At 40.5% G+C, this 13,801-nt stretch overlaps 2 protein-coding genes across 2 annotated transcripts; both read left to right on the forward strand.

Annotated features, from left to right (window-relative positions):
* Positions 1-969: 969 nt before the first annotated feature.
* On the forward strand, positions 970-1,826 carry LOC140269830 (rho-related GTP-binding protein RhoV-like). The gene is made up of 3 exons (XM_072364810.1): positions 970-1,135; positions 1,235-1,293; positions 1,383-1,826. Exons 1-3 carry the CDS (start codon positions 970-972, stop codon positions 1,824-1,826), a joined length of 669 nt encoding a protein of 222 aa, XP_072220911.1.
* A 1,054-nt stretch (positions 1,827-2,880) lies between these two features.
* Positions 2,881-13,700, forward strand: LOC140270073 (zinc finger FYVE domain-containing protein 1-like). Its single transcript, XM_072365148.1, has 11 exons — positions 2,881-4,311; positions 4,432-4,936; positions 6,219-6,433; positions 6,620-6,726; positions 6,832-6,940; positions 7,051-7,148; positions 7,333-7,450; positions 7,564-7,734; positions 7,956-8,136; positions 8,240-8,353; positions 11,287-13,700. The coding sequence occupies exons 1-11, from the start codon at positions 3,802-3,804 to the stop codon at positions 11,517-11,519; spliced, it is 2,361 nt and encodes a 786-aa protein (XP_072221249.1). The 5' UTR covers positions 2,881-3,801; the 3' UTR covers positions 11,520-13,700.
* Positions 13,701-13,801: the final 101 nt, after the last annotated feature.

Consider the following 13,801-nt stretch of genomic DNA (forward strand, 5'->3'; position numbering starts at 1 on the left):
GCAGGCCTGTTGTAACTGATTGTCATAGTTTTCACAAGGACTGACTGATAAACTGACAGGAGAGGGAGAGGGAGCCTCAATATACTTTAACAATGACAGGTGTTAAAGTTTATATGAATAAATTAATGTTTACCCATGTTCAACCAAAGTAATTGTGGAGGCCTATAGTCTATAATTGTGGTCTCTTATGCTATATTAATCGTTTAGGTTTTCTGGTAAAATCATCTCTTAAAAAACAAACAACATACGTTCTGGACACCAAGAATTGTTTATGCATGTGACAAACTTTAAATATAAGTATTTTTCACCCCTAAAACATCAGCTTGAGAATAGAAACGATTCAGATGAAATTGGACTCGTTGTGTTGATGACGCTCAAGATGGACCCGCACAAAGACGGATCCTGGGGCAACACCTCCATCTACTGACCTGTGGTGGTATTACAGCTAGTTGTTGATTAATTTATTGCAGTTCTCGACAGAGAATTTCTTTTCTTTCTTTTTAACTTCACTTTGTCTTAGGCCTATAGTCTTATGGAATTTGATGTACAACTAATAACCAAAAAATAATAATAAAGGAAAAAATAGCGAGGATTATCGCTATGTTTAACAAACTGCCTCGCTTATTATTTGTCCATTGTAACGTTTTTTGTGTTTTTTTATTTACTTTTTTTTCATAACATAAAGTTGACAGAGAGTTTCAATATATTCCGTTGTTGTACTGTATGCTTTTGATATCACGTCAACTGACCTTCACACCAAATGGCGTCTTGGACAGAGTGATAATAAAGTATGCATCAAACGGAAACTGGAAAGTGCTGAAAGGAGGTCGCCCATCTGATTGGGCGCCTTTGTTCTTTCAAATCGAGGTGGCCCTCTCCTTTTATTGCCACCAACGAGACACTGGCTGAGAGGACATCCTTTACAGTAGCGCTGCACAGCTCGATGATGGAGTAATACCAGAAAAGACGATGGCACAGATCTGTCAGAGACTTGATAAACCAAACAGAGTGAGAGAAGAGCTGAGCTGCATGCTGGTTGGTGATGGAGCAGTGGGCAAAACTACCTTGATTATCAGTTACATCTTCAATGGATACAACAGCGAGTACAGGCAAACAGCATTTGACGTTTTCACTGGTAAGATAACTCTTCTTTTTTTTTTTTTTTTTTTAGATTTAATTGTTTGACTTAATAATAACACAGATGCTGATTTTGATCAAATTACCAAACTTCCAGGTTTGGTTCATGTGAATGGAGTTCCAACTCGTATTAAACTGATAGATACTGCTGGGCAGGTAAAGATCACACACATCTTTTAGGTCTTTACTTTTTTTTAGTATACTAGTGAGTTTTTCACCTTAACTCTTTTTATTTGACCTGTAAGGAGGAGTTTGGCCATCTTCGCTCCCTGTGCTATGCCCATGTGGACGTCTTCATCCTCTGCTTCAGCCTAGTTAACCCTTGCTCCTTCACGAACATCACCTCCAAATGGATCCCTCAGATCCGTGCCGGCAGTCCGACCTCTCCCATCCTTCTGGTGGGAACTCAGTCAGACCTTCGTCACAGTGTGGACATCCTCATTCATCTGGACCAGCAGAACACCAGACCGGTGAGCTTTAGTCAGGCCAGAAGGCTGGCTCACAGGATCAGAGCTCATGAGTATTTGGAGTGTTCAGCTCTGACACAGCACAACCTCAAAGATGTCTTTGACTGTGCTGTATTGGCTGCTATTAAGCACCAGCACAGGGACTGTAAACCCAGAAAGCTCAGCCTGCTTAAACATTTAAAGTCTTTTTGGGACTGTCGATGGAGAAAAATCTTCATCTGATATGAACTCTGAAGAGTGACTCAACTGTTTTTACCACAAACCTGTGCATTCTCACCAAAGTATCTCTCTGCAAAATATGGATTATGCTCAAAATGTCATTCACTGAGCTAAATATTCTTCTCCTTATACTTTTCTTAGCTTACTAACTGTTCTTTGGTGTTTATATTTGTGTGTGTGTTGTAAGTTTCATAATAAATGCACCGCAGTGAAACACATATTCATTGCCATTTATTGTGTTTTGCTTTAACTATCAAATCTTGAAACATCCAACCTGAAGATTCCTCAGTAGAAGTTACTGTCAGTGAAGAAACGGAGGGAAAACACAAAGCGCCATTCAGGACAAATGGTCACCTGCTGTTTCTTTGAAGTGTTATTTTACAAGACAAAGGCCATTTAAATCTATCCTTTGTTTGAAAGTCTATGATGGGGTATGCATCCAGCATTTACTTTAGAAAACCCCCACCAGCATTTTCTTTGTTAAAATGATGACCAGTGATGAATCTTTATTTGCAAAAAGGAAGGTTTTAATTAAATGTTAAGATATTCTGAACTTTTCACAACACCCACATATACTTTGCCATCTATTAGATTACAATGACTTGTCTTATATTTATTTATCAATTATTGTTTGTTTGTATGCCACAGGTAAGTACTTGACAAATTAAAATATTTTTGATTTATGGTTATTTGGTTGAATTGGTTCTGGTTGTGAGAATTTTCATTTACGCTCCTTCAGCACCTTTTGCATACAAGACACCAAAAAACAAAACCTTAAAAAAAAAAAAGGAAAAAAAGGATTTTTTTAAAACAGAAATTATCATTGAGAGTGTGACACGATGTATTTTCAGAAGTTTACTATATAGTTCATAGACAGTATTATAATATTACGTGGATTAGATTGATCCTGATTGTTTTCTAAACATGAAATGCTGGGAGCTGCACAGACTGGAGAGCAGTCAGTTTTGTAGAACTACGTTTCCCATCATGCAACCGTCCTGTTCTCTCCTCTGTCCCTGTGACTGAAAATAATCTGATCAGCTGATCTGACCTGGCAACGACATAACGTAGCTAGAGAAATTTGTCAGGGAGGGGGCTGAAGAACAAAACAATGACACTGCTCGGAAGGATTCAAACACAGTAACACTTTTTAATACTTTTAAAACGGAATTGTGCGGATTTCCCTCCCGGTTTAACGCCAAAGAGTCCGCGGATATCCGAGCTTTTGGCATCAACCAGCTGTTGTTTTTGTTGATATGTTATAACAGTTCAGTTGTCAGACTGGAGGCTAGCTGCTTGTTTGGACGACTATAAAGTGATAAGGCTTGCTGGCTCGCTATTTACAGCTTTTCTTTGGAAAAAGTACAAACTGTCCACCGACAAGAGCTAGCTGTAAGCTAAGTATTTCTACTTAGATGCCAAATCATACACCGATTTTCCCAGCGAGCTTCTGAGGGTCAGCTTACTAGCTAGACTGTTGTTAGCATCAACATTTGCACATTAATTTCTTTCAGGGAGAACTCATTGTCTCGACTGGTACTGTCTGCTTGTTCATATTTTTGTATCATCTGACTGTTTTTTCCACTCATTTCAAATCTATTTTGTGCCGGTGCTGCACGTAATTGCCAACTTTATTGGACGAACAAGCTAACTGCTAGTGTTAAATAAGATATCAGGTGTAACTCAAGGACTCTGTTTCTGCTTCATTGCCTCACTGTTCGTTGTACTAAAGGACGTTATATAGAAGTTTGAATTTCAACACATTTGTCAAAAAGTATTACTTTTGAGGCTTTTTTTCACTGCTAGAACCACCCAACTTGTTACCATGCAGCTGCCTTAAGTTTATTTGATAGTATTTTGCCATATAAGTTCAGTATTACTACATGTTGAGCATTTTGCATTGATTTGTCACTGGTGCTATTGTCAAAGCTGGTCCAATAAGAGCTAGTCTGTATTCAAGCTCACCTTGTAAGAAACAATGAGTGGACATGGCTCGTCTTCTGAAAAGGGAGTCAACACTAGTCTAATATGTCAAGAGAATTATTCCTGTGGTGGCTCTGAAGAGGCTGCATTTGAGTGTGATGACTGCAAAAGCCTCCAGTGTGTTCGCTGTGAGCTTGAGCTCCACAGTCAGGAGCGTCTGAAAAACCATGAGCGTGTCCAGATTGGTCCTGGGCACGTCCCCTACTGTGATAACTGTAAAGGAGGTAATGGGGATAGTGGCAAGCGTCACAGATCAGTGGTTCGCTGCCAGAACTGCAAAGTTAACTTGTGCCAAGACTGTCAGAAACGCACCCACAGTGGGAGCAGCAAGAAGAAACACCAGCTCACCCCTTATCCTCCACCACCCAAACCTGCAGAGGTCAACTCTGTCCCAACATCTGTCCAGGCTGCTGTTCAAATAGCTGATGAGACTCAATCTCAGAGATCAAAACTCCTGGAGAAGGTTTCCAGCTTTCTCCTGGTCGACGAGAATGAAGAAATGCAGGTGAGTTCTGCTTGTGGTGCTTATCATTGAGAAAGAACACAGTAAAAATAAAAGAAAGTCAGTTTTACATTTGTTGTTGAAGTCATTATCAGTTAAACTTCGTTTTTTGTTCTTCTCAAGATCAAAGATGAAGCATCATTCATGAAGAGCCTTAGCTGTGACCCCGAGCAGCTGCTCAAAGTGGTTTCCATCTTCGGTAACACGGGCGAGGGCAAGTCTCACACCCTGAACCACACGTTCTTCATGGGCAGAGAAGTGTTCAAAACTTCTCCCACACAGGAGTCGTGCACTGTGGGGGTGTGGGCGGCATTCGACCCCATCCACAAAGTCGTGGTCATCGATACAGAGGGCCTGCTTGGGAACAGTTCCAAACAGGGCCAAAGAACCCGTCTCTTACTCAAAGTGTTGGCCATCTCCGACCTCATCATTTACCGCACCCATGCTGACCGTCTCCATGACGACCTTTTTAAGTTCCTCGGGGATGCCTCGGATGCTTATTTGAAACATTTCACAAAGGAACTTAAGGCCGCAACAGCCCGCTGTGGCCTGGATGTCCCGCTATCCACCCTGGGTCCTGCAGTGGTCATCTTCCATGAAACCGTTCACACTAAGCTGTTGGGTTCAGGTAAAACATCCAGCTATTAACACAAAGGGGGTCACAAATATAAAAAAATGAGTCAGACCTTTTAATACAACTTCACTCTTCATCTTTGCATAAATTCTGAATGTGATAACTTTAACATGGTTCTGCGTCACCGCAAAGGAAGCGCGGCAGGCCTTTTAAAGTAAACTAAGGGTTAAACATATTACAGCTTCTGTGAATATTAGTCCAGAGCAGAGGTACAGCAGCAATTTACATTCCAGCTTTTTGAGACATAGTTGTAGTCAAACCAGATTTTCCACATTTCTACCCAGTTTTTCAAGCTGACATTCCACAATGCCATGGATCCATGTCTTTTCTGTGACCTCTGATGAGCTCCAGTGAGGTTTTCAACTCTATGAAAATCAACCTGCACAGACTTGCAGTGCTTGCTCTTGCTGTTCTCAGATTTATGGTATCATCGGATCTTGTAAATACAGTTCACTTTAAGAAGTCCGTTGTAATATCTGTCTACATAAAGAGGCCCCGATGTTCACTGCGGTGCATTACCACCCTTAGGTGGGTCGCTTAAGTCATTTTTCTCACAGAGGCTTACGGACGCTTAATTATTGTTTTTGGGGGGAGAAGAAAAGCATTCAAAATACAGTGATTCAGTGTTGGGTAGACATAGTGTCATTTGTTGTGAGTAAGCTGAACCATGAAGAAACAATTAAGGAATACAATTGTTGCAATTTACTGAACTACCGTTCAAGTGCTTGCTAATTGTCTCTATTAAGCCTATACGATAATTATTTAAATGTTGATAATCCTACTTTGGGGGATCTATACGAAAAGGTTTAATTGCTTTCATTTTCAAAAACACATAATTTTACACATATTATACACTATTTAAGCACCTCTGGGCACGTCCTGATGTAAATGCTCCCTTTTAGCTCCTGATTTTTTAACGACCTCTCCCAAGAGGCCCAGTCTGCTATGACTGGCCAGAGTATTGATCAAAAATAGAGAGATTAACTCACATTGATGGGGGATTTTATATCACAAAAAAGCTTTGCAGCACACTGAAGGAAGATAAAAAAAGCACACCAACAAAGTATTCAGTTTGTTTGGTCTTAATATTGATCTCTTAAGCTTACTTTACTGTAAATCTCAGGAAGATCAGCTGTATTTCCCCCACGTCACAGTGGGGGACAGGGTGTGAGTATATTAGATATTTTAGGATTTGTGTAGGCAAAGATAAATAGTTTATCTGCAATCTATCATGATCGCAGTCAAGGGTAACGGCTCCATCTTTTTCCTGCTGTAGAGAAATCATCTGAGTCAGTAGATCGGGTGCTGTTGGAGCGCTTTATGAAGCTCTCCCGTTACCCAGAAGCCTTCAGCTCTGTCCAGTATTGGGGCACGCAGACTCTCACTCCCCCCACCGACTTCCGTGGCCTGCAGAGTAAACTTGAGCAGCTCCTGGATAACAACGCTACCCGCTCCCCCCGGACCCCTGTGGTTATCTTCAAAGCCCTGCAGGTACATGTTTTTATAGCTCAAAAGTCAGCCAACTTTTCAATAAGCAAACTTGTTCAGAAGAGAACCCTCATCTGAGCCAGTCACAGTCACACCGAACACAGTTTGTGCCGGTTTAACTTAAGATATATTGTTTTTGTTGCTACAGTGAATATTTTAAGTGTCTGTTGGTCCTTAATGTCATTGCAGGCATTGAGTGAGCGCTTCAATGGAGAGATCGCAGGTGAGCTGGTAGGGCACGGCTGCTTCTTTCCTGATGAGTACTTCACCTGCTCCAGCCTGTGCCTCAGTTGTGGGTCAGTACTCTTATGATTTGTTTTTGAAAAAGAAAATTCCTATTTTCATCTATCTTTCAGCTTGTTGTTGGCGATTAACAACCTGACTCACTGCATTTATCACAGATCTGGCTGCAAGAACAGCATGAACCACTTGGGAGAAGGTGTGTGCCACGGGGCAAAGCATCGCTGCCGTTACTCTGCTCAGCATGATAATCGCATTTACACCTGCAAGGTAAGCATGGTCGCAAAACTTTATCTTCCGCGCTCTCTTTTGTTTATCGTATTGTTGGTCCATTGATGATGATGCTTAAGTTGAAATCATTTTGTGGTGCATTCTCTCAGGCTTGCTATGAAGGTGGAAAAGAAGTTATAGTTGTTCCCAAGACTTCTGCCTCCTCAGACTCTCCATGGCTGGGTCTCGCCAAATATGCCTGGTCAGGGTGAGTAGCAGGGGAACGACCTGCAGGGTTACCTTTAATTAGGAGAGTTTTAGGTTTATGTTCACCTGTGAATGGAACACACAGGCTAATATGCCACAGCTGCTCCAGACTTTTTTAGTCAACTCTAACTTGCACATTATTCAGCACATAAGAGTCGTTTTATTTGTTTTGAACGTATGTTTAGGTACGTTATTGAATGTCCCAACTGCGGAGTGATCTATCGGAGCCGTCAGTATTGGTATGGTAACCAGGATCCCGTGGATACAGTCGTTCGCACTGAAATCCAACATGTTTGGCCAGGGGTAATGTGAACAGTTTCATGTTTTTTTAAAAATTCTATTTCAAATGCCAGTTATGATATTGACATTGAATTATTGTGTTATTTAAAGGTTTAATTCCCTTTGCTGTTTTACAGTCTGAGGGCTTTTTAAAGGACAACAGCAATGCTGCACAGCGGCTTCTGGATGGAGTCAACTTAGTGGCCCAATCTGTGTCAGAGCTCAGTGTCAAACCTGCCAAGGCCGTCACCTCTTGGCTGACAGATCAGATCGCCCCAGCATACTGGAAACCCAACTCCCTCGTCTTGGTGAGTGACACACAAAGCCCCACCCTCTGCCACCCGCTACCAACAGTCAAGTCAACAATTTCATGTCCACAGGGATGTTTACTGTCTATCGTGCTATGTTCCTATTACACAATCTATGTGTGCAGGTCATAAGATAAAGCATGGAAAGACTCAGGTTGCACCCTCCTCCCCTTTCCTCTTGCTCAATAACAGCACGTGCTGTTGTTTTTCTCTCGTACAAGGTGTGCCACAAGTGTCACATAGTCTTCCAGGATAATGACACCAAACATCACTGCCGTGCCTGCGGGGAGGGCTTCTGTGATGGCTGCTCCTCCAAAGCTGCACCCGTCCCTGAGAGGGGCTGGGGTCTCGCCCCTGTCAGAGTCTGTGACGTCTGCTATGAGCAGAGAGCTTCTTATGCAGGTACACACTGTCAGCAATTTCACATTATTCCTCTTCCTGTTTTATTCTTCCATAGAACATTTATTTTTAGCATAGCTTGAGCAAGGTTTTTCTCCTCATTTAGAGCTACTTGAGGCGCAGCTTGAAGAGGAGGAAGGTGGAACTCTTGCCAGGAAGGTTGGAGAAGCAGTTACCAACACCTTAGGAGTCATGGTCACTGCTATTGACATCCCACTGGGTGAGCATGGCCAAATCGTAACAGTAATTTTTACGTAGCAGTTGCCCAGTTAATGTCATGGTACATTGTACAATATCCTCTGGTGGTCATATCTTTCTTATTTACAGTAAAAAGCAAAAGGTTAGGTTGAGTTTGACTAGTTTGAGCTTTCAATGATGTTCTGCAGAAGTCTTGATGGTAAAGATGGTAAAGTACAAAGCAAATTAAAATCATCAAACACACACTGTCCACGGAGCCTAAAACTGTCCTGAACACTTACTTCAGGACATACAGCAACATCTTCATATATGAGTGTTATTCTACCTAGTGTTTAGTATAGTCTCCATTGAGTGTGGAAAATTATTGGTAATAAACCGACACAGAAACTACAGAGACAGACTTGTGTTTACCTGATGTAGGATCAGGGTAACATAGATAAAGAAAACTGGAAGAAGAAACATATCTGGCTGCGCAGGTCTTCTTTTCACACATCTTTTCCAAGTAATTGTACTGTTAGCATAGTCCATAGAATTGCAAAAAGCAGGGTATAATGTTGAAAAAGGTTCACACACTTTACAAAAACTACTTTAAAGTTCAGTTCACACAGATTGAGTCGAAGTAGTTCTTGTTCATATGTCATTTTTTGTATAAGCTACTCTGAATTATCCTCCTTATATGGTACGTAGTGCTTTAGAGTGCTATGGGGAACTGAAACATAGTTACCGCAACTGTCTGACGAGACACATCATGATACTCAAAATTAAATTTGATTGAAAGTAACAAACAAACATGTTTTTAGTTCATAGCTTACTTTATTCAATCAAGTTTATTCAATCAGTGTATTTGAGACCCGGCAGTCCTTTTTGCAGGTTTGAATGCAGCAACTTCACTTTGAGAAGTCACGTTCAGTATATACAGTAATATCTTTATAAGAAGATAGAAGTCTGAGGGTGTCCCTTGATCTCTACTTGTTGGCTGTAACTGTCAGTGTTGGTAGTTAGCTAGCAAATTACAGATAACTTCCCTGAGTTCTCGTATAGCTAATTAAGTCAATAGGCTCAGAGATGGAAGGTTTTCCACACTAGTATTTCACTCAGCCATATTAAACATTGACCATACAATGTCAGGTCTGCACATCACTATATCCGCTTGTCATACCTTGTTTTTGTTGAGCTGTGCAGGGGAACTGAATAAACTAGACTGACTCTTAAAGGCACAGCTCTGCAGAACACCGTTCACTCTCAAAAAGGATGTTTTCAGTGTCACAAGAGTGAGTGCTGCATACTTAATGTCTTTTAGATAACGACAGCTCCATTCAGTTCATCTCACATTCTGAGCATGTGCCACTCGCATCGGGCAGCACATCACTTCAGGTAGTGACAGGGCTCACATTCTCTCAAGTCCTCCAAAAGTGTGTCTGGGATTATGTCTGGGTCAGATGCTGATTTGTCAAAATTTAGATTGAACTGGAAATGGGACATTCACAACAGAGTTCGCTATGACAACAGACATGAGAAACAATAAAGAACGTTATTTGAAGCACAAACGGTGGCTATGTATACATGGACTGCAATATGCCAACATTACTCAGTTAAGATATTACTTTGAAAAAGATGCTACCATGTAAAAACGCATGTTATGATCACTCCACCTAGTCTACCGTAGCTTCTGTCTTTCCTGCAGCAGGGCAAATCTAAAAGTACCAGACAGAGCTTAAACAAACAACATTTCACATTGCTCCAGATATGTTTGACACTGCCCAAAAGTGGCAGCAGGCTCTTACAAAAACTGCAGATTGGGTGTACCACCAATGCAAAGTGCATCCAGAACCATGCCAGGAGCAGAAGACGAGATGCAATTACTCCTCTTGTTCACTCATTTCTGTTGGACTTCCTGCTGTTTTGCTGCACCTTTATAAGTCAATGATAATGATTTTTACTGGTTGCTTACATGACAAAGATCTGATACAATTCCTTAATGACTGTTCACTACTCTGGATCAATCAGTTTTACATCCTCTACACTAATTTCAAAACTCCAGTGCAGTCTTTACTGTAACAGGGTGGTAAGAGAGAGGCTACAGTACTCGGACCAATTAAGACCCATAACAGCCTGATGTCTTTACCAGAACTGGAAAACTGTTTAATATTAGCATAGACTCAATATTTGTCATCTGACCATTAGGTACTACATAAGCCTGCGTCTGACCTATATTTACAGCTGACAGACTTAGATAAATTTGTTTTTGATAACCTGATATCCTGCTGAAAATGTCTGTGTATCTTTGACCAACCCAAAAATACTTCAACAAAATTAGCCCACTTATTAACACATACAAATCCTGTTTCTACGTTTCTGTGGTAACCAGAACTAAGATAGCTAAAGACTTCATTTTACTTGGAGTGATGATGCACTTCAGACATTGGTGAGGAAAAATAAGCATGGGCAAAGCTCAAGTGGGTGCAAATGATCTTAGGTAAAACATCACAGAGCAGTATTTAATTAACAGAGGAGGTTACAAACATGGAGGAGGCTTAATGTGTGTTTGTTCTGTGCGTGTGACTTCAGTGAAGAGAGTGGAAATGTATGTTTTATGGGGTGTTATGTGCTGGGCTGTTTTGGCTTGGAACTGCTTCAAATGAGCAGTGAAACTCAAGGAAAACATTGCTCCCAGCCAAGAAAATGTCTGGAACATAACCCCCATAAAACTTGAAATTTGCTTTAAAGTTTTAGTATGATTTAGTTAAAGATCCTTCACAATAATAAGTGAGTAGTCTGAGGTCATAATAGTTGTAATTTTTTCAGTCTCAGACAAAGCCTGGATGTCCTTTCTACCTTGTTTTCAGTCTTCGAGTTACACAAAGTTAAGCAGCTCCTGGCTGTAGTGTCATACTAACTTTGGAGACATGCAAATGTGGTGTCAATGAGCGTATTTATGTTTCATCGCCCCTTAAGGCCTCGTGAAAGATGCAGCCCGTCCTGCCTACTGGGTGCCTGATCAGGACATCCTGTCATGCCACAACTGCCAACGCGAGTTCACTGCCAAGCTGTCCAAGCACCACTGCCGCGCCTGTGGCCAAGGAGTGTGTGACGATTGCTCCCCAGAACGTCGAGCGGTCCCATCTCGCGGCTGGGACCACCCCGTGCGTGTGTGCAACGGCTGCAACCAGAAACCTGGAGAACTTTAATGCGGGGGCTTTCCTTACCAGAGAGAACCGCTCTCACTCAGTCGCAGTCTTTCACTGCAGAAGTATACCTCTGTTACACTGTTGGTTCTGTCATGTATCTGTGGAAAGCTTTAAGATTATGTGGAATAGTGATCCAGACTTGGGATTTCTGAGTTCCTGTGGCCTTTGTAGAGCAGCCAGAACATTGGGTTACTTGACTGAGTGTGAAACCTGCATTTCCACTCCCGATTATACACTCACACAATACTTTGATTCTTATTGACACAAATCCCAAATTTTCCGTTAAATAAAGCTGTTAAGCTATTTTTCTACAATTATAGAATATTTAAAAACCTGTATTATTTAAAGACTGATAGCTGAGAATGCATTTGGGTTTGTGTGATTAGTTTCTAGGATTCCTTATTATTGAGCATTATTCCTCTTATGTCATACATGTAATGGCAAAGAGATGTTTTATATTTGTGCAGGCATAACTGCAGGTTCCATTGCATGCATGCATTGCAGCATTTTACTTTTTGCACTAAGCCTTTTTCAGCTGTTATAGGCTGTTGCTTACTATGGCCAGAAGCCAGATATCCAGGTAGTAAAGTAGCCTGTTTTAAACTGAGTTAAAGTCTACAACAGTAGATCTAGGTAGGAGATATCTGGTGTGCCAAAAATCATTCAGGTCACTGTGTCTGTGCTGGTATAATGTTTATGTTTTATCATGTAACGCGTGGTTGTGTGAGGGCATAGAGGAGTGCACATCTTAAATGTTAAAGAAAAAAAAAGGCTATTTATGTATCGATTAAAACAAAATCTTATAACTCGGACATGCATGAGAGTCTGAAAGATCCATGGCCTTTTACTTGTTCAGAGGATGGACTGAATAAACCTCACTAACTCTATTACCAGGTGGCATTTAGGGGTATACCTGTTACAAATATATGTATTTCATCTTCAAATTTTTGTTTTAAATGTATCTAAATGTTCTCTACCTGCTTGGGTGTATGAATATAGTCTTTCAAGAGTGAATAATATTACACTCAGGCCTCAAGGTCTTTGCAGGCACAGTCTGACAAGATAAGGACTCCGAACAAATACGATTTTCTGTTCAGTTCGATACACCTTGTTTGTGTTACTTTAAATCCATTAATAGAGGTTATTGTATATTTTCTTTCGATGTTTTTTTTTTCTTTTTGTTGATGTAATTGACTCTATGGATATTTATATTATTTTGTAGTGGCAATATGTGAACTACACGTTTTGTTTGTGTTTTTGTCTCAGCATTGCATAAAAAAAAATACTAATGTTCAGATGTGGCAATGACAAGATGTTGAACCACATTTAGTGATCGAGCTTTAACCTGCAAGTGCATCATTACAAGTTTTGTGTTATTGAGTAACAAAACCATTACCTGTGAATGGAACACAAAGCACAAGGCCATGCCTTTTAGACTTAAGCTTGTATTTCATATTTTAAAACAAGAAAAATGTATCTTTGTTGATTGTAGGCTTTGTAGATAAAGTTAATTCTCCTTTTGCTCTAACGTGGAACTTTTTTGTTCTGATGTCTGATGAGATGATGTCGTGTCTGTCTGTTCTCAAAATAGATTTATCTGTCTGAATGTTCCATCAAGCACACCCTCCTCTGATATGCTAATATTGCACAGGATCGAATAGGAAATATGTTAGATCACGTGTACTGCAGTTCATTCCCATGCACATCTGTGCTTTCTGTTTCTTCGGACATTTGTTGTGTTGGAGAGATACGTTTTCTTTTCTTTTCTTCAATCAGCTACTATGAACACTTTTCATCTACAAATCAAGTAGGAATGACTGTCGTTAAAATGTTGGATACTAACTTGAAGAAATGATGTGTGAATACTTGCTAAACTGTTGGAAGATTTGCATAAGATTAAAGCTGTATCAGCCCCTGTCTGTCAAAACATAATCTGGAGCTGCCTCCATGTTTTTAGTGTGTGTATGTGTGTTTTAAATATCTGTGTGTCAAACCACTTACAGTACAGTACTTGTATGTAGGAGGACCAGATTGTGTCCACGCCTGTGTGTGTTATGAGCCTTGCTTCCATTCTTCCCTACCACTGCAGCTTCTTTCAAAGTGATGGGAAATTATTTGTGTGGTACTTATTGTTGATGATAAATGATTTATAAATATTTTAATAAATAATCAAAGCCTTCATGTTGACATTCAGTTCCATTTACATTGCATGGTCACACAAGCCCAATATTTCACTCCAGGCTACAATGAGGGTCTCTTTAAAAAAAAAAAAGTGCTGTAAT

Source organism: Leuresthes tenuis, unplaced genomic scaffold, assembly GCF_036924035.1.
Source record: "Leuresthes tenuis unplaced genomic scaffold, fLeuTen1.0.hap1 SCAF_15, whole genome shotgun sequence".
In the NCBI taxonomy this organism is placed as follows: Eukaryota; Metazoa; Chordata; class Actinopteri; order Atheriniformes; family Atherinopsidae; genus Leuresthes; species Leuresthes tenuis.